Source organism: Erigeron canadensis, chromosome 8 (genome assembly GCF_010389155.1).
Source record: "Erigeron canadensis isolate Cc75 chromosome 8, C_canadensis_v1, whole genome shotgun sequence".
Taxonomy (NCBI): domain Eukaryota; kingdom Viridiplantae; phylum Streptophyta; class Magnoliopsida; order Asterales; family Asteraceae; genus Erigeron; species Erigeron canadensis.
This window is the reverse complement of record NC_057768.1, coordinates 10,786,137-10,807,416: the sequence shown is the minus strand read 5'-3', so window position 1 is coordinate 10,807,416 and position 21,280 is coordinate 10,786,137. Positions and strand designations below refer to the sequence as shown.

The 21,280-nt window shown below is 33.0% G+C and overlaps 1 protein-coding gene across 4 annotated transcripts; it reads left to right on the top strand.

Moving 5' to 3' along the window:
- Window positions 1-9,031: 9,031 nt before the first annotated feature.
- On the top strand, window positions 9,032-20,310 carry LOC122580359 (protein PIN-LIKES 7-like). Of its 4 annotated transcripts, none has more exons than XM_043752630.1 (10): window positions 9,032-9,274; window positions 13,939-14,018; window positions 14,702-14,826; window positions 14,934-15,055; window positions 15,209-15,427; window positions 15,741-15,860; window positions 16,344-16,444; window positions 16,544-16,596; window positions 16,670-16,855; window positions 19,879-20,310. In XM_043752630.1, the coding sequence occupies exons 1-10, from the start codon at window positions 9,140-9,142 to the stop codon at window positions 20,001-20,003; spliced, it is 1,266 nt and encodes a 421-aa protein (XP_043608565.1). In that variant the 5' UTR covers window positions 9,032-9,139; the 3' UTR covers window positions 20,004-20,310. The 4 variants fall into 4 exon arrangements, with proteins under 4 accessions (XP_043608565.1, XP_043608566.1, XP_043608569.1 ...); XM_043752632.1 differs by lacking the exon at window positions 9,032-9,274 and adding an exon at window positions 13,753-13,793; XM_043752631.1 differs by lacking the exon at window positions 15,209-15,427.
- The last annotated feature ends 970 nt before the right edge of the window (window positions 20,311-21,280 follow it).

Below are 21,280 nucleotides of genomic sequence, written 5' to 3'. Positions count from 1 at the left end.
TTAAATACAATCATACTACTGTACTTGTTCATTATCATGTTCTAGTTCTTACCTGTACTTGTTCAGTTCTTGTTCACTGCTATCAATTCATATCCCATAGTTCAGGGATTGAACCGTAGGTAATTATGGACAGCGCTGTTTAGGGTAGGCCCACCCTCATTCTCCGCAGTTCTGGAGAATGCATATTACTTGTTCTTGTTCTGATCTAGATCTTACTTGGCGTACTTGAATAATATGAGCATATCTTTACATTACAGTTCAGTTCTGGCCAATCGGGTTAGCAGTGACAATACATTCATAGTTCATTATTTGTTCTTGTACTGTTCTTACTATTACAAAGTACTTTTGCTAAAGGTACAGATCTTATGACCTTGTTCTTACTCTACATATCATTAATATGTATATTAAATTGTACTTTGAGTGAATCTCACCAACTACTTTCGTAGTTGACCTTTTGAACTTACATGCTTTTCAGGCTAGGCTATTAGATCTAGTAGCATAGGAGTCTTCTTCTTTTAAGCTCATTCATTTGGCGATTGTTCGAGCGTTCAAGATCAGGAGCTGTGAAGACTTTCCTTTGCTTGTTCGGTTCAAGACTTGGTACTTTTAGACAATTGTTTTGTCTTTCGAATATTAGCTATCCTGGGTATACCCCATGTACTGTAATAACCATTATACTTCTTCTCTTGTTAATGTTATTGGCTGTGTTGGAACTTGTACTGTGTGCAATTGTGCTTATCTGTACATCCCATATATTCCGCTTTAGCGGGGTGTTACAAAGCTGACCCAACCCAACCCCAACCTGACCCAGAACCCAAGCTAATTCACCCTGACACAGACCCGAAGCTGACCCAACGTGACCCAAGCAGACCCAAAACCCATAAATCTTTATGTAGATTATGTGTAAATTGTGTCAAGCTAACCCAACCCCAAGCTGACCCAACCTGGCAGACCCCAAGCTGACCCAACCTGACCCAAGCTGACCCAACCCAGAACCTAAGCTGACCCAAAACCCATAATCTACATTTGTGTAGATTAATCTACACTTGTGTAGATTATGTGTAAATTGTGTCAAGCTAACCCAACCCCAAGCTGACCCAACCTGACTAGACCCCAAGCTAACCCAACCTGACCCAAGCTGACCCAACCCAGAACCCAAGCTGACCCAACCCAGAACCCAAGCTGACCCAAAACCCATAATCTACATTTGTGTAGATTGTGTGTCAAGCTGACCCAACCCTGACCCAGACCCTAAATTGACCCAACCCCAAGCTGACCTAACCTGACCCTAAGCTGACCCAAAATGACCCAGACCCAACCCCAAGCTTACCTAACCTCACCAGACCCCAACCTGACCCAAACTCACCCAGACCATAAGCTGACCCAACCTGATCAACCTAACCCAAACTAAGCTGATCCAACTTAGGCTGAACCAACCCAAGCTGACCCAACCCACTGAGAGTTGAAGCTGACCAAGCTTCACAAAACTTTAAATTATTTATGAAATTGCCACCGCGCTTTTTTTTTAATTTAGACACATGTCGCGTTCTGATTGGTCAATAGTTTTCTCTCCCTTCTCTCCTTAACACCCATTTTTCCAGGATCCTCACCCTATATATATATATTTATTAACTAAGTAACATACAAACCAAAAAAGATAGAGTTGGGAACAAAAAAAGGCCGGAATGAAAAGGAGATTAATGTTTCGGAAAGAAAACAAACTATAATCTACATTAACTAAGTTACATACAAACCAAAAAAATATATATAATTTGTTTACTAGGTGACTAACTGATATCTACCAATATACTAAAACAGGATTGAAGGCTTCTTTCTATGACACGTGGCGTAATCCTTGCTCCACACGTGTCATTTAGTTTATTAAAAAAAATTTAGTTAGTTTTTAAATATGTGATAATAATCCTTATCTAATAAGAATATAACTATAATATAATATTTAAAAATAATAATTCTATCTAGGTTAAGAATCCTATTCAAACTAGGTTTCTAATTTATATCATAAAACTCATTATTACTAATAGATGTACACACAAAAGTCTCTAATATCACGTATATTCACCATTTCAATTTTAATGTGTTTTTATGTATGAGTTAAATTATTAGGCATAGATTAGCCTTTCGAAAAAAATACAATTAAAGGTTTTCAATCCTATATTCAAAATTCACAAACCAAAATCATCATAAACAATAAGTGACGGATTTATATAATTATAATCAATCCGTACATCGTACGGGTATTAAAACTAGTTCTAAATATATAATTGGGCCAATCATCAAATACAAGTTTTGGATGGGGGCAGCCAAATACACTAAGGGGCCGTTTAGTTCGCAGAATGTTTTTTGAAGAAATTAAAATCTGTAAAAGAAATTAAAATCTGAACAAATTAAAATCTGAATGAATTGGAATCTGATAAAATTCAAATTTGAAAGAATTATAATCTGTTCGTGTTTGGTTGATCGGAATTAAATGTAATGAAATGAAATTCATAATATATATAATAATAATAATAACTAATTAATATATTTTTATAAAAATAAAATAGTATTTACAAGATAATAAAATTTTTATTAAAATTGTATAGTTTTTATGAATTAATAAATTCTATATAAAATAATAATTTTTTTATAAACGAACAATATCTTTATTAAAAAACAACTATTTTATAAAGTAAACTATTCTTTATAAAATAAATATTTTTTTTATAAAATAAATTAATTTTTTATAATGAAATAATTAAAAATTTTAAATTAATAATATTTTCTATAAAATTACGATTTCCAGTAAATAATTAAATATTAATTGTTTATATAGTATTAATAATTTTTATAAAACAATAAAACTTTTATAAATAGTTACTCTTTTTTATAAAATAAATAACTTTTTGAAAAATTGAAATATTTATAAAATAATAACAAATTTTTATTAAATAAAAACAATAAAATTATTTGTAATACAAAATAATAATAAGAATAATAGATAAATACACTTTTAAATATAAGTTAATTATTTAATACACTATATAATCACATAATAATATAATTTTAGAAGAGTTGTTTTTAACAAATTTTGAATTCCATTGGAATTTAAAACTTTCCATCAAATTTGCCAAGGAATCTTAAATTTTTTCATATGATGGAATTTGAAGGATTCCAATTTCTTTTCATTACGAACCAAACAAGACATGGAATGTAATCTGAATTCCATTATGTCAACCAAACATGATATGGAATGAAATTTAGATTCCAATTACATCAAATTCCAACAAATTCTACTAACCAAACACCATAGAATAAAAAATTTATAATATTTTACATATAACAATAATATTAGTAAGCATGTGTAGGTTGGGCCTTGCCTCTTCCCCCTTCTAACGTGATTTCGCTACTCCAGTCACAGTTTTTCAGAAGTATATTGGTTAGTAATGAAGACATGAAAAAATGGTTATTACAAACTATGCGATATATAAATGGTTGCATGAAGAGTTTAACTTGTTAAATGCTCAAACGGTTTGGAAATGTATGTTGGGAACTTGGGATACAAAAATGATTTATAAAGTTAGAATGAAATCAAAGACGAATTTTGACATAAATAGTTACCTTGAAAAGAATTTATTTAAAACTAAAAAGGGATTTGATATTCTTTCAAAGACTTAATGATCCCTTACCATATACTCATAAAACTTTGTAGTTATGACACCAAAGTGTAACAAACAATGTCATTTTGTCTATATTATGTAGTGTATTATATATTTATTTATTGTATGTAAAAAACTTATTATTTTGATTAAAGACATGTAATCGATTACTGGTTGCAAAGTTATCCGGTTATCAGTTACACTTTTGTTTAAAACAATATGACGTGGCATTGAATGAATATATAATGATGAATATATTAATTAATCATTATATATTCAGTTTACATTATATTATATTATATATGTAGGGTAAAGTTATTTTCAGAACTCTTTTTTTTTTTTTGAGAACCTTTGAAAACTTTTTAAATCAAGCCCAACCAATGATTGTTCTTTACATGAATATTGTTTTTTGACTGTTTTCTGATAACTTATGTGTAATTTTGAAGTTTATAATTGTGTTGAGGCATAGATTATCATCCGTTATACACTTATGTGGAGATTTGGATTATTGATCACATGTGCACGAATATTGCTATGATCACATGTATGCAAGTCGATCACATGTAATCATAGCAATATTCGTGCACATGTGATCAAAAATCCAAATCTCCACATAATTGTATAACGGATGATAATTCATGCCTTCACACAATTATAAACTTCAAAATTACACATAAGTTATTCAGAAAACAATCAAAAAACAATTTCATGTAAAGAATAGTCACCGGTTGAGCTTAATTTGAAAAGTTCTCAAAGGTTCTCGCAAAAAAAAGGTTCTCAAAATAACTTTTCACTATATATGTATATATATATATATGGGGGAAGGGAATATGAGGCTGTTAGGCACCCAAGTTGGGTGAAAAACCCCTCACATACCTTTTTTTAAAAGGTAAAAATCATGGGGGGCCATGTATTTATTTAAAATATTAAAATATTAGTATGTGAATAACAGCCTCATACTTACTTTTCCATATATATATATATATATATATATATAGAAACAAACATTATTACAATCAAAATTCACAGCCCCAAAAAACCTTTTTTTTCCCCATAATCTTGACAGGTAGAAATAGGAACCCAGGTGCTCTTCACATGAGTTTGGCATTGAAATTCACGTCCTCTACAAAAAATTCTACACCTATAATACAAATCCCTTTGTACATATGACACCTCATCAATATATCCCCAGATTAAACTTTGCACCGACGGCGACAGTGGTGATTAACTCTGACTACGGCAGCTGTGATTAACTCCGGGGGCAGCAGCGGTGAGTAACTCCGGCGGTGGTGATGAGTAACTCCCAGGCAAGAGACAGAAAGGTAAAGAACAAATAAATGGAAATTAAAGAGATGATTGATCAATATCCAAAGAAAGGTTGATGAAAACTCTAATGTCCTAGATCCGGACACCCCTTTTTAGATCCAAAATCAAATCAAAATTGAAGGAAATCATCAACACCAAAAGGAGCAGCAGGCATGGTGGTGAATTCACAAACAACATAACTGAAAATGTTAATCTTGGCTTTATATACCTTTTTTTTTCCTATTGTAGTTGGTGGTGATACAAAATAAGAGCATAAGAGTTTATATCTATTACTTGTATCATTAGTAGATATGATTTATATTTATAGTTGGGGTCATCTAAAGAATATGGGATTTTATAATCTAAAGACTTTTAAGAAATGAAATTTTATAATAAAGATGCAGGCAAGTAATAAAGAGGAGCAGAACAAGAATTATGATTTAAAATAATAACGGGAAACCAGTGAAAATCGGTGGCCTACATGTTTTTTACTAAAATAATAAGTTTCTTACGTACAATAGACAAATGTATAGTACACTACATAACATAGATAAAATAACATAGTTTCTTACACTTTGGTGCCATAATCCCTAAAAATTTTGCTATGAGGGGCAGAGGTGTAGTTGGCAAGAAACATCGGCAAAAAACATCGGCTAGTTTCGGCACATTGGCAATACTACAGCACGTGAATCGGCAAGTTTAATCGGCAAGTTTTGGCATACTATATCGGCTAGTTTTGGCCGATCATAACTACTCATCGGCAAGCTTTTTGTTCATAAAAATAGGGAGAGGGATCCACTTTTTGTTTTTTTTTTGTGTGTTGAAACCAAAAACATGCCGATTGAAACCAAAAACCACTACACCCTTTAATTTGGCTACTTTTGGCTAAGTTTGGCTTCTTGTTTGGCCATGTGTTCACTTGTGATTGAATGTAAATTTACCAAAACTTGCCAATTTGCCAAAGTTTTGACACTACACCCTTGCCCCTGAATGTGAAGCAGCTAATGATGGGCGCTGCAGTAGTGTAGTGCATGTAAATTCTCTTTTTTTCTAATTAATCTTTTTATAAAAGAGGCTTCCTATTGGCACCTTTTTTTTTTCTATTGACACCCCTCAAAAGTGGCAAAAATATTGAGCAGAAGGGGCCCCATCTGGCCTATCAATTTAAACCACCCGTTGTCAGCTTTACGTTAACTCAACCTGACACGCCGGAGCAGAAGGGGCGAAATTTGTGATCAGGAGAGGAGAATTTCGCCCCATCTGAGCCTAGACTTTTACCCATACCTTATCACCTTTATGTCACTTTTACCTATACCATTTTTTACCCATACCGTTTTTACCGATACTGTAAATCACCTTTATGTCACTTTATTCCGAAAGTGTGGGGGGGCAAAAGGGGTGAATTTCGCCCCATCTGCCATTCGCCCCTTCTTCTCTTACTTATCTCCTGCCCTATATATGCATGTAGGAATGATGTCCACTTATAGTAAAATTTCAAAGCGATATCCAAATATAAGGTACGTACATAATGTTGTATATTTTATAGTTAAATTGGCCATTGTTATGTTGTTGATTTATATATATAAATGTATATAATGTTGTATATTTTAGATGGATAATTCTGACGATAACAAGAGCAGTAATTTTGACTACGACGTCACTCCCTTTTATGTTGATTAGGTATAATTCAACATATCTTTTCGTTAAGTATTTAATTACTTAATAAAAAACATGGGATTAATATTTTCTATTATAATTGTCGTTCAACTCAGTCGAAGAACTGACGGAATGGGCGCAAGCAACAGCAATGTCGCTAGGTTATGTACTAGCCAAGGGTAGATCAAACAAAAATGCAACGGATGACGTTTTTAGAGTATTACTCATTTGTGATCGTGGTGGAACATACGGTGGGAGGAGTAAGGGCATCGGAAAGAGTTTTTTCAAAAAAATGTAATTGTCCATTCAAACTGCAAGGTTATTATCCGGAGCCATATGGTTGGAGGGTAAATGTGATAGATCATACACATAATCATGACATAGATAATCACGACATAGATGATATGTATGGTCATGCGTTTGCCAGACGTATTTCTCCAGCCGAAGAAGAATGGGTACGGAGACAGTATTACTTAAACCTGGATGCGCAAGGTACTTTTGATAGATTGAGAAAGGAATTTCCAAACAACCTATCTTTCATCAAAGATGTACACAACTTACTGGAAAAAATAAGAAACGAAGAGGCCCAAAAGATTGGAAATACTCCAATGCATGTTAGCTTTTCACTTCTACATATCCTTTGAGTTTAACATGTTGACATTAGGATTTTACAAATATATATATATATTTTTTTAAATACAGGTGCTTTTGTCCGTGCTACAACAATTCCATTACACTTATGAGTATACAACGGACGTATATTCGAACCGGATGGAAAATCTGTTTTTTATGCACCCATAATCATTTGAGATTTGGCGTGCATTTCCTAACGTGTTGTTCATAGACTCCACCTACAAAACTAACAAATATGGAATGCCATTTGTTGAGATTGTAGGCGTCACTTCAACGGGCAAGACATTTCATATAGTTGGTGCGTTTATAGTAAACGAACAGGAGGCCAACTATGTTTGGGTGTTACAGACTATAAAACGGACACTTGGTGAAGGCTGGCCCGTGAGTCTTATAATTACTGATAGGGAGCTAGCACTGATGAATGCATGTCGGAATGTGGTGCCGAATGCTGCGCGACAACTCTGTAGAGTTCACATAAGGAGGAATATAATAAAACATTGTGAGTCGATATTTAAGAATAAGGGGGCTCTTTATTATTTTCTTCACCGGTGGAAAGTACTTATTGAATCTCAAACGATTGAGGATTACATCACTAAGGATGTAGCACTTCAAGAGTATTTGGAAAGTTATCCAAGTATCGTTTTTGGTGTAATCATTAATTTTAAAAGCTTATATATTATTTGTTTCATCACATATATATATTAATATTATTATCTTCACCTTTATTAAAGAAGTATGGAAAAAAAAGATTGAGGAGGCATGAGGTGGGTTTCGAGATTTCAAAAGAAAAAGGGGAAATGGTGGAAGAAAAAGGGAGGTATCGGGGTGAAAGAGGGGTAGTTACCGGTCATTGACCGTCATTATTACTTTTTATCCGTCTTTTATTTATGGAGCAGAAGGGGCGAATATAAGAAGGCAGATGGGGTGAAATTTGCCCTTTTTGAGGTCTGGTGTCAATAGCCAAATTCTATGGTGTTAATAGTATGCCCCTTATAAAATCCTTCTATTTATAAGATGGGCATAAAAATATAAGGGTGTTAGGTATCTAAGCTTAGATGTGGAACACTCACATATTGTTTTTTTAATCCATAAATATCATGGGGCCTAAACATTTAATCATTAATAAAAAAAAATAAAAAATTTGTATGTGAGGTGTTACAGCTAAGCTTAGGTGCCGGACAACCTTATATTCACTTTTCCCTTATAAGATACATCAAGATCTCAGAAATGACATTGGAAATAAATTTACTGATATCTGAATTTTTAAAAAGATATTTAATACTTTAACAGTATTAATCATTTTTCAATTAAAATCTTTATATACAGTAAAAAAAATGATGTCAGCATTTTAAAAGTTAAGTTATCTATACTTCTATATAAAAATTATAACCCCATGTTGAAAGTTTACAAAAATGGGACATGTGAATTGACTAAAATACCCTTAATGAATTAAATCACCATCAACCCTTAATATTAGATTATACCATTAGTCCATTATATTATAAAATATCTCTACAAACCCCTTTAAATCAAATACCTTTACCTACACCAATAGGTGTCGCCACCACCGTTATCATCGGTTCGCTGCCGCATTGCGCGGATACCATGCTCGTCTCCACAAAATTAAAATAATAAACAAACCAACAAAGTGACCTTTTGAAACTCCAAAAGGAATCTATAGAAAGAGAGATTCTCTTCTTGTTCTTCCCTCGTCTTATTATATTTATTTATTCATTAATTAATTATTATATTTATATATTATATTATCTACATCTGTATATATCAAACAAAATTTCAGCAATATATAGTTTTCGTCTGTGCACACACTATGTGTTTTTAAATCAAAATCTATTAGAAACAAAGAAAGAAAAAGAAATTAAAAAATTGAAATGGGATTTTGGGGACTGTTAGAAGTGGCATCGATGCCAATACTGCAGGTGTTGATTGTAAGTGCAGTTGGAGCTTTCATGGCTACTGATTACCTTAATCTTCTTTCCAACGAAACCCGAAACTCACTTAATAAGGTCACTTCTACTTCTTCTCTTTATGTTTTATGTTTAGTATATATAAATATACAATCTATATTTGGTTCTGTGTGACCTCCTTAGTGATTGGGCCTTCAGTAAAGATAGACCCAAACCGAGGGGTGAGGTTAGCGTTTATGTTGACCTCAAAATGCTTTGTTTGTCGGAGGGCATGGCCATTGAGAAGATACTTTGAGGAGTGGAACTAGTTTAGTGGAATTTGAGAAATAAGTGAGAGTACTAGGAAGCTAGGCGGCCTAAGTTACTTTGTGTCATGGGAAATGATTAATCCTACTAACTAAAACTCCTAAAAGTCCTTCTAACTATAAGATTATGACCTGTGGCAAAATCAATAGTTGAAAATAGGAAAAAGAGTCATTGAGATACACATGTAATAATTTGAAGGTTTCGAGAGGAATTTTAAAAGGATTCATCATTTTCCTTGTGTCATAGGTTGATTAACACCCGTTTCCTTTCTTGATCCCATGAGGCCCTAGAAATTTTTAGTTAATTACTATTTATAAGTATGTATGCATGGTTGTTTTCATACGACATGTTTTGGTTTCTTACACGAGGCTTTGTTTATTAAGTTTTTTACGCTTTTATGTTGTTTGATATGTTCAATGTGGTTTTTATTGAATTGGTATTATGTTTTGACGTTTTAACCTGGTTTAATATGTTTAATGTGATTTCTATTGCATATGTATTGTTGAACTTGTGCTAAAGTATGTTAGTTAGCATGTTTGCTATTCCTCTTTACTCTTAATGTGATACTCAGCAGACAGTTATGGCTGTTATACCCTTTACACCCCCCCCCCCCTTTCGCCCCGCTTTTTACCCTTTTGGCCGGAGGTACTTTTGGAAACAGTCTCTCTACCTTTGGGTAGACGTTTTTACGTCTTACCTCCCTCATACCCCGCTTACACGGATTTGGGTCTTCTTGCTGTTGTATATACAATCTATATTTAATATTTTAAGTTGCTACTAAGAGTTTAATATATAAAAATATACTAATAGGAAAAAAGTTATTTTAGGACTATCCTTAAATTAGGACCAATTTTCAACCATTCATTTTTCTCTCTCTCTTTAAATCTCAACCACTCTTTTTTTCTAACCCTCTCTCCTCTCCGGCCACCACCTTCATCTCCGACAACCCCAGCCACGGCGCTGGCGCCGACAGCAAGGGCTACGCCTGTACCGTATCAAACCGCCACCATCTCTTGGATCGTCGCCTATCAAATCCATACCATTCCCATATGCGTACGTTGACAACCCCTTTAGAACAGATGAGTCCACCCGAAAACGAAACTAATTCTCGCCGGAAATGACGTTGGAGATAGGACCGACGTTGCCGGGGATGTCACCGGATTCTGGAAAACGGAATTTGAGATTTGAGGAGAGAGAGAAAATGAATGGTTGAGATTTGGTCCTAATTTAAGGATGGTCCTAAATTAACCCACCCCTATACATATATATATATACATATATATAGGGGCAGGTCATTTAGAGTCCAACTTATTTTAAGTCCAAAAAGGGGTCCATATAAATTACACATGTGTAAGTCGTGGTGGCGGTGGTCGCCGTTGCCGGAAAATAATGGTAGTGGTCGGAGATGATGGTGGTGGTGCTTACACATGTGTAAGTCTTGGTGGCGGTGGTCGCCGTCGCCGGAAAATCATGGTGATGGTCGGAGATGATGGTGGTGGTGGTTGGGATTTGAGGAGACGAAAGAAAATCAATGGACCCTTTTTGGACTCAAAATAAGGTGGACTCAAAATAACTTTTCCCTATATATATATATATATATATATAGAGAGAGAGAGGGGGTGGGGGGTGGGAATATAAGAATGTTAGTTACGTAAGCTTAGGTGTGGAACACTCACATATTTTTTTTTAATCCATAAAATTCATGGGGGCCCAAACATTTATTCATTAATCAAGAAATATTAAAAAATTTGTATGTGAGGGGTTCCACACCTAAGCTTAGGTGTCGGACAGCTTTATATTGGTAGAGATCCAGAGAGAAGGTTCTTAAGGAGAGAAGGTCCGTTTTTTTTTTAGCTTGTTTTTTTTAATATTTTTTCATTCTTTTTTTAATTAACTCAATCCATAAAAAAATTTAAAAAAAATTTAGAAAAAAAAATAAATTTCTAACCCGAGTTAGTAAGTTATACATGTAACGGTACGGTACGGGCTTCGCCCTTAAGGATATTAATAAAGGGTAGTTGGTGGGAGTCAGGTCATTGTGGGTGATAGGTCATAGGGGGTGATCGGTGATGGGGTGATCTACCTTACGGGCTTCGCCTTTAGCTATCATGGCTCCGCCATAGTCCGAGAGGCTTCGCCTATAACTTACGGGCTACGCCCTTTGAAAATAAAGTATTTTTAAAATTTCTATATGAAATTGGTTAATTAAAGAGAGAATGAAAAAAGTGAAAAACGGAAAAAAAGTTCAAAAAAAGAAGCTAAAAAAAATAAAAAACGAACCTTCTGTCCTTTCTCTCCTTAAGGTACCTTCTCATTTGATCTCTATCGATATATATATATATATATATATAGGGGCAAATCAAATAAGAACACCCTTAAAATAAGAACACGGTGAGAATACTTAAAAACATCTTTTTGATGCATTAAAAATCCATAAAACTAACATAGTGTATAACTAATTGTCATTACTTTAAGTGTTTAACAACACATTGGTCTGTCAAAATCGAGAAAATCATGTTTTTTGTTTTGTGCATCCATCTTGGATGCATATTCATCAAAATGATGCATCCAACAAAAAACGTGATTTTTTCAATTTTGACGGATCAATGTGTTGTTAAACACTTAAATAATGATAATTAGTTATGCACTATGTTAATTTTATGGACTTTTAATGCATTAAAATGATGTTTTTAAATGTTCTCACTATATATATGTATACAAACTGATTGAACGTGGAGCGCTTATCCACTGTTAGATGTTCATTACTTTGAAGTTTGAATCTGAGAAATGATGGTTCACTGAAATAGCAAGACGTTCAATCAACTAGTTAAGTATGGTTCCCATAGTGATATATTAAAGAACAATTAAGGAATATCTCTTTAATAAAAAAAATTACACTTTTTTTGGGTAAAGGGTTACCCCAGTTAAAATAATAAATCACAGGGTCACCTTCCTAGTTAAGTGCGCACACACGCATACTCTGGATTGAATTTAGGTGTGTATCTATAGACCTCGTCTAGAATTATCATTCTTCGAGTACTACTTAGTCTGCAAGTCGCATCTTATCTCATTGGTTAATAATATAGGAAATGGCAGGCTACTAACTATTACAACATACCATTCTACCTTTTGTCTGCTGCGAGGTCATTAACTTTTTAAACCTGCCCACGTTGAGTGAAGTTTAGATCTGTTTATAGAAAGGCCGTCGATCTTGGCAGTTAACAGTTGATTTAAATTGGATCAATTTCTGAGATAAGTTGTTCCGGGGTCATCATGCCATTTCTCAAACCGTGCTAACCATGAAGTCTTCCATAAGTTAAGTGCACTCTTACACTCCAACACTCATCCTCTATGCTATTTCCTTGATAACAGCTTGGAACACAACTTCAATACATCTATGCAAATATATACACTTGAGAGTTGAGACTAAACTTGAATGTAGGGTTATGCTGACCAACACATGAACTATTTCCTAATTTTGTAAACTGACTACGTTCTGTGAGAATAACACTTACTAATATAATCTAAAGTACTAATGCTTTCATCATGAAATTAATATTCAATACTTGACTAAACAATCTGCTCTTGTTTTACCTAAAAGTTTTACCAAAAAAAAGATAATATTTGTCCATAAATCAGGTGACCCCTGTGAGAAACCAAAATCCTTGACTATACATTATAAATATTATTATTGTTGTTGTTGGTGCATACTTGATATAAAATTAAGTATAATATCGTTTGTCGATGATGATTAACAGTATACAATATGAAAGTAATGTTATATAAAATAGATCGTACATACATATTTACATGCCCAATCATGCGTTACTGCACTCGACAAGATACAAGTGATCAAGCGAATCAAAAATGCAAAAGTAGCACAATTGTCCAGGCAGACGCTCAGACGGACCGTCCGTATTTTTCTGGTCTTTTACACTTCGCCGATTAGAGCCTCGTTTGATAGGTTTTTGACTTGAAATTGTTAGTGCATACTTACAAAAGCATTCTAAGCTACTTACATTTTGCATGAGATCACTTTGACGCTTTCACAATTTGCGACTAGGTATAAAAATGACTAACTCTTTCTTATTTTAAACCTAAGTGTTGCTATAAGTCGAACAAAACCAATTTGGCAAAACCCTCACTTGTAAACTAACTTTACAAGGCATCTGTGTTTTGTAAGTCTAATGGCATGCTTAACTTGATTAAAACTACCAATAGTATTACTCGTTAGATTTCTTAAGCAAAAATGTTATCTTCCAATTTTCCAGACTTTGAACAAACTTGGTAAGCGTCTTCTACTTTCCCAGAGGTTAGTTACCTTTCTTTTCTTCCTTTTTTAACATGATCATTACAATTGTCAGGTTTAAAAGATGAGATGTGGTCAATTGGAAAGATAATAAGTGAATGACACATATTATGATCATGTGATATTTTTATTTATGTAATATATGCAGATTGTGTTTGTGGTGTTTACACCCTCACTTATTTTTACAAGCCTTGTCGAGACTGTCACTTTAGAAGACATTATCTCATGGTAAATCTTTTACCATTTCTTTACTTCTAAAAACGGATATATACATTTGTTTTATAAAATTAAATTGTCTAGGAAGTACGAGTACCTCCCTTTTTTATAATTAGTAAAAACTGCACTTTCCTAACTATCATGATTAAACCTAAATTGGTGGTACCAGGTTTTATCTTTTATAGACACCATTTCATGGAACTGTCATGGAAACGGCCACGCGAATACTCGCTAGGCTGCGTATATCAGAGCCAATCACTTTCCCCGAGTAGCCTGAAGAGGGATTCCTCTTCGTTATCCGTTTATATTATCATCATCTATAATAAGTTTTGGATATATGCTATAGAAATAAGCTATTATGTGTTGCAAAAAGTGAAAATTCTTTGTTTATTTATTTGTTTTTGGAAAAGCTGCTAAAAAGTGAATTGACATGTTTGTTAGTGACTTAGTGTCATGGTGATGCTATTTCAATGTTCTCTAAGGAAACATATGCTAAGATAAAGTTAGTTTTCGCCCAAAGAATGATACTACTAAGAAAAAGGTAATTAACAATTTAACATATCTAGGTGCAGTGACAAAATAGACAACACCTTCAAATGGCCAAAAAAGATTATCCTGAAAGTTATTCGGCCAAGTACACATTTCTCTATCAATTTAATGTATCAGCTGTTAATATGGTATGTTTTATTTTGTAGGTGGTTTATGCCGATAAATATCGGAATAACTTTTTTATTTGGAGGAATTCTGGGTTGGATAGCAGTAAAATTGATTAAACCAAAACCCCACTTGGAAGGCCTTATAATAGCTATGTGTTCAACAGGTAATTGTAGGTACTGTCTAATTTAACCATTTTAAGATTTTCAATTGTTCTCTAGTTATCTTCTTTAATTTAATTTTTTTTACTTGCTTTCTCCATTGGAAATCTAGGAAATTATGCAAACCTTCTGGTTATAATGGTCCCTGCTATGTGCACCGATGATGGCAGTCTGTTTGGAGATCATAGTGTTTGTAAGGCTAAGGGACTGTCTTATGCATCCTTCTCCATGGCGGTAATCTGGCTGAAAGAGTTTCAAATTTATACCCTTCAAAGACTGTTAAATGAATGTTGTAAACTAGGGATGAGTAGGTATTTGATTAGAAAGTTACCACGATAAGAAATATTATTTTGAACAGGAAATTGGTTATTATGTGGTTTTGTGCAGCTGGGTAGTTTCTACACATGGACATGTACATACCAGATGATCCAAGGCTCGGCTATGAAGTACATTGCATCGAAAAATAATGAGGAACTATCAAATGATGCAAATAATGACTTGGATGCAAATCAAAATAGTCATCTTCTAAGTAGAGAAGATCATGATAATATCGATAGAATCATGCCTTCATCAAACATGACTAGTGATGATACTGAAAACCAACGTGTAAGCCCCTCCTTGACTGATGTAGATTAGAGGTGGCAATTTCAACCGGATACTTATCAATGGTTCGATTTCGAATATGTTTTTTAAAAACATAAAATGAAAGAGTTATATATAATGATAACAGGTCAAATTGGTCTAGAGACGTGAACGTGTATGTCTCATTCCGACACCTTCAAAAATTAATTTTTTGAGCACTTATTCTATCTGCATGACTTACTGGTTTTGCCACCTCTGATATATATTTTGCTAATTTGTCTTCATAAATTTGAATGCATCATGATGACAACCTTATGGTCGACCTCTTTGTTTGCAGATTGTTGGTCGAGGATTATCAGGGAATGAAGACAAAAAAACTGTCTCTTTTTCTAATCAATTAGCAGACATGATAAAGAAAATAGTGGAGCAACTACTATCTCCGCCAACCCTTGGTTCTGTAAGCATAAAATGCCATCCCATATATTGTCATATGGAATTGTGAGCTTATAATCAGCCCATCATAGTGGTGTATCGATAAGTTCCCATCATGGTCGTACTTGTTCAGTGGTTATTTGGTCAGCTTTTTACTTTGGGTTTTAGAATATGTAAATTGTACCAGAGGTCCTAAGATTGACAAGAATTAGATTATTTGGTTGACCAGCTAACACAGTTTTTGTGCTTTCCTTAATATTTCATAAATGTTTATGTATTATACATGCTATTGATAACTATCTAGTTAAATAATGATGCAAGTTTTTTAATAGAGCACTAGAGGATATTTTAACAATCTGAGTATACTTAGGTGCTTTTTGAACCATTTGATTCTTATCAATAAATATAATTCAAATTGTGAGTATGTGACACAGTTTAGCATAAATTGTTTGAAATGAACCTCTCTTGTTTTTAAAGTAAGTTTTATACATTGGTAACCTTTCATTAGTTTGCAGGGCTTGTGTTTGGGGCAATCCCGTGGGTAAAAGCCCTTTTGGTTGGTGAAAAGGCTCCTCTACGAGCGCTTCAAGACTCCTTGACATTACTCGGGTACGAATAATTGCATTCGGCATATATTAAAACTTTTTGAGAATAAGGTCTTCGGTGGTTAGAATTCTCAATTTTCATGATTTTATGTTGCTGCCATAGGGATGGAACTGTACCTTGTCTCACTCTTATACTAGGTGGCAACCTCATACAAGGTACAAACATAGAATGGACTCAACATGTTAGTTATTTTCGAGCTTTGGATTCTTACATTTAAATCGTTTATAGGTCTACAAAAGGCAAGTGTGGGACCCACAATCATCATCACAGTTATTATTGTACGTTACTTGATTCTTCCCATCATTGGCATTGGCGTTATCAACCTGGCAGCAACTTTGGGATTGCTTCCAGTAGATCCCCTCTTCAGATTTGTAATGTTGATCATGTTTGCTCTTCCCCCTGGTGTAAATATCAGTAAGTATTCTTGACTTGGGAAGACTTCTTAAATGTGTTATGAATTAATAATTATATATTTACCTATATACTAAAAACTAACTTGAATTTTACAAGTTAATTTGCATAAAATACAACTACCTAATACATCATATCATACACATTTTTTCCATTCATTTTCTAATTTACCCTTATAATTCTTATCTTTTAACACTTAACCTCCCTCAACTTTTTTTTTTCTATTTTATTAGTAACAAACTTTATTTTCTCATGTTTTTGCCACACAAATATCAAATATTTACACTTTTACTCCTGAAAATTGTTTATTCGTTTGTTTGGTTTTCTTACTAACTTTCGAATTTTATAACATTACGATTCTCACACCTACTTTTTGTTAACATTTGGTTTTATTCTCCTTTACACCTTCTTTTAATATACGTAAATTAGTATTTTTTTTGTTTGTTTGTTTTTTTTTTCTCATCCCAAAATTTATATATCATCATCATTGTCGTAAGAATGTCATTATATGGATGAATATAGTTGTTATTATTCTTATATATTCTTATATGTTATTTTTATAATTTTTACATGTTCAGTTATCTTTTTTCTAATTTGAGTTTGAAGATACTTTTGTATAGTCATTTTTTACCATGAGTTGTAAATTTTACGTGTCATTATCTTTCCCAACGCCCGGACATAAAAACTAGTATATACTAAAAAGCAAGTTTGCTTTGTGAGACAAATGTTCTGTAGCTAAAAGTATAAGCTATAAAGCTATAGATACAACTATATAATGCATAGATAAAACAAAAACTAATGTCGGTTTGTGAGGGCAATTCACTGTAGCTAATAGTGCACCTTTAATTGCAAGATGTACAACTCTTATGGCATGGACTCTATATAACTAATACTAATATTTTAAGCCAAAAGGTACGACAAAAAAATAAAAAACAGTATTTCTGCTTCTTATGCATTACAAATTCCTAAACAGCAGGTATAACTCTTAAATGCATCACACCCTATACAACATATATACAATAATACATATATATACACCAACCCTTACAATGACTGTCGCCGGAAAAAACTATGGCTGCAACAACCACGGTAATGAGAGCATCAACACTGACGACTGATTCCTCCGCTCTTCGTCATCGGCATTTCTGATGACTAACTCAACACTCATTTCATATATCTATAATAATAACATGATACACAATAATGCATTCTAAATCTATTAAAAAATATGTACCTAAATATAATCTCAAATCATTGATATAAGAATGTGATAGAGAAAACAGAGATACAGGCATATAGCTGCTGCGTCTGTTTGTCTATGCTTCCCGCCGGAGGTATTGGCCGATGACGACGGCGGTGGTGTCAACGTTTGATAGTAGCAAGGAGTAATGTTTGCTTTGTATATTATATGACACAACATCATGAAAAGCTACCTCTGTCGCTTGAAAGAAAAAGAAGAAAATTAACCGATGACTTTGTGAGTGATGGACAAAAAGGGAGAGTTTGGTAGAATGAATAAAATGAGATCTGGCAATGGAAAGATGAGAACAGAAAGATGAATAAAAAGTTGTAATGTACACGTGTTAACGTGGTGGTGAAAGCAAGTGACTACCTTTTTTTTTTTTTTTTAATTTTTTTATTATCACCTTTCACACTTTAACAGCATAATAGCCTAAGCACCTACTCTTTTAAAAAGCTCTAACTTAATCAATATTTCTTTATAGTATTTCATTTTTTATAATGAGCTTGGTTTAAAATAATAACATACTAATTAATAATTAGTTATTTACATTGAATATGCATACTTAAAACGTTAGTGTTACAAATGGTGTTTTGATATCTATCATTAAACTTAACTTATACGAATAATTTACTATTTAAGGTGAATGTTTACTTATATTATCACTTTTATTGTTTCAGGGCCCGCTTCAAAGTGCGGGTAAATAAAACTAGTGTGAAACAAGTAGAAAGAATACTTGACTAATAAAAGTCAAACATGTTTCATTTCGAGTTGTTGTGTATCGGATTTATTGGAGTTATAAACAATAGAGTTAAGTATTTTTTTCGTCTCTGTGGTTTGTCGTTTTATCACTTTTCGTCCTCGCCGTTAACTTTTGGCTAAAATCATCCCCGTGGTTTGCATTTTGTCCTTGATCCGTTAATCCAGGGGCATTTATGTCTTTTCATCCATCTTAAGTTCAAAATTCGTCCTTATGGTTTATCGTTTTTGCATTTTTCATCCTTATCTTTAACAAACCTCCAAACAAGAATTTAATCAAAAACCAAAACAAAATTAAATCAAAAACCTATATATACATACATATGAAGATGTAATTTAACACTAGCGGTACGACTAATTTAATTTAATTTATAAAAATGTTATAAAATTTATTATAATTTAACTCAATTGTCAAAATATAATTACTATTCACTCAAAAAAAATACCAAATAGGTACTTTATTATAAAGCATAAGTTTTAAAGTTCAAAAATTAAAAAATTATAATATTAAAATATTACAAAAAAATTTTTAAAAAAATTCAAAAAAATAAAAAATGAGAACACCGGAACGGTATTACCGAAAAATATCAAAAATGCCAGAAATAGTTGTACCGGAGTACCACTCCCATACCGGTATTGCCGGTAACACCGACCGGTATATACCTGTATTTAAAACATTGTATATACGTGTTTGCATTTGAAGGTGATTGAGTAGATTCTCAAATATATATATGTATATATAAGTTTTTGTTTTGTTTGGATAAGTTGTTACCATTATTTTTTTATTTTTTATTTTAAGGAGAGGATGAAAAATACAAAAATGAGAAACCACAGGGACGATTTTTGCACTTAAATGGGTGAAAAGACGAAAATGCCCCTCACGTGACTTGCATGTGAGGGGTTTAACAGCAAAGTTATAACGGCAAGGACGAAATGCAAACCACGGGGATGATTTTAGCCAAAAGTTAACGGCGAGGATGAAAAGTGATAAAAAAGTACTTTAACTCTAAACAATATCTCAATGCAGGTACAATGGCACAATTTTTCAGTGTTGGACAAGAGGAGTGTGCAATGCTTATGATGTGGACATACCTGGTTGCTGCATTTGCACTTACAGCTTGGTCAACTATATACATGTGGATTTTGTCATGACACTTTTATCGCTTTTTGCCACCACATATGTTTTTTTCCATTTTGAGTGCCAACTTAGCTTCTTTTATCATTAGCAAAATTAAGTTCAATTAAGAACAAGGTGTCAAATTAGGTCAACAACTGGTCATCTATCAGAGTTACTCTTAAGTGCACGGTGTCGAGCATGGTGTCTTATGTGCGGGACTATAGGACAAGATTCGTTCAGATCATGTATAATAGTTATGAAATATGCAAGGAGGATCGACTCCCAGTTACTTCTAACCAAGACTCTGAATCTGTTTGACTATTAAGATGCCCGTTTTGTTTACTTTATTGTTTGAATTTTTTTATTATTCTATCATGTTTTCTACTATTCGATGATCTAGCTGATTATATAATCACTTTTGACCTATTGTAAAAAGTGTATAGTTACTCTTAAGTTAGTCCAAATGCTATTTAATTAATTCAATTATCAGTGCAATGTTGACTAGCGAAATTGGGAAGTCAACATTGTCAGGTCCGACTGGTAATTCAAGTTAAACAATGTAGAGTTTTTCTTTTATAATTTTAGTCCCTAGGGAAATAATGGTAACAAGTATCTGCACCTGCATAAGGAAAATGATAAATCCTTTTAAATGTAAGCTTAAAAATTCTTTTAAAACTATAAAAAAGTAACATGTAGTATCTATTAATTTGTTTCTTAATCTTGTCTTCTAATTTTTTCATATGTTATCATCTCATGATTAGCAGGATTTTTAGACTATTTAATTAAGAGGATTAATCATTTCCCCTACCGAAAACATAAATATATCTTTCGAAAGATGATATATTAACAACACATATTTTCCATTTAAAACAACCTTTTTGACACGACTATATACCCTTTTCATAATTTACATTTTTTATCCTTTCATTTTATACCATTTCACTAATCAAAATATGTTATATATTATGTTCTTTTCTCCACACATATAGTAACATGTTTCTAGCATGATTCTATAGTATAACATGACCCAATATAATAAACATGACGTACTATTATATCTTCTGAGTTGTAAATTGTAATTCATAAACCAAGACTTTTAACTTCAATAATCCAACAAAGTCATTAAAAACAGTAGTTATAAATGGACATTCCCATTTAACAAGATGACAAACGAAATCATGAAAAGAAATCTCCTTTCAAAACCTACACTTAGCTCAAAAGGGAATTTTAATCATGATATTTCCCTTAAGTTTTAAGCATGTGATATTTTTCTTCAGAACCCACAAACGATTATACAAACAAAAAAAATACA

Bases quoted from the DNA above. Each gene is read 5' to 3' on its own strand.
- LOC122580359 (XM_043752630.1), top strand. From the start codon at position 9,140: ATGGGATTTTGGGGACTGTTAGAAGTGGCATCGATGCCAATACTGCAG. The intron at 9,275-13,938 runs GTCACTTCTACT...TAATATATGCAG, and splicing joins CCCGAAACTCACTTAATAAG to ATTGTGTTTGTGGTGTTTAC. The intron at 16,445-16,543 runs GTACGAATAATT...TTGCTGCCATAG, and splicing joins GACTCCTTGACATTACTCGG to GGATGGAACTGTACCTTGTC.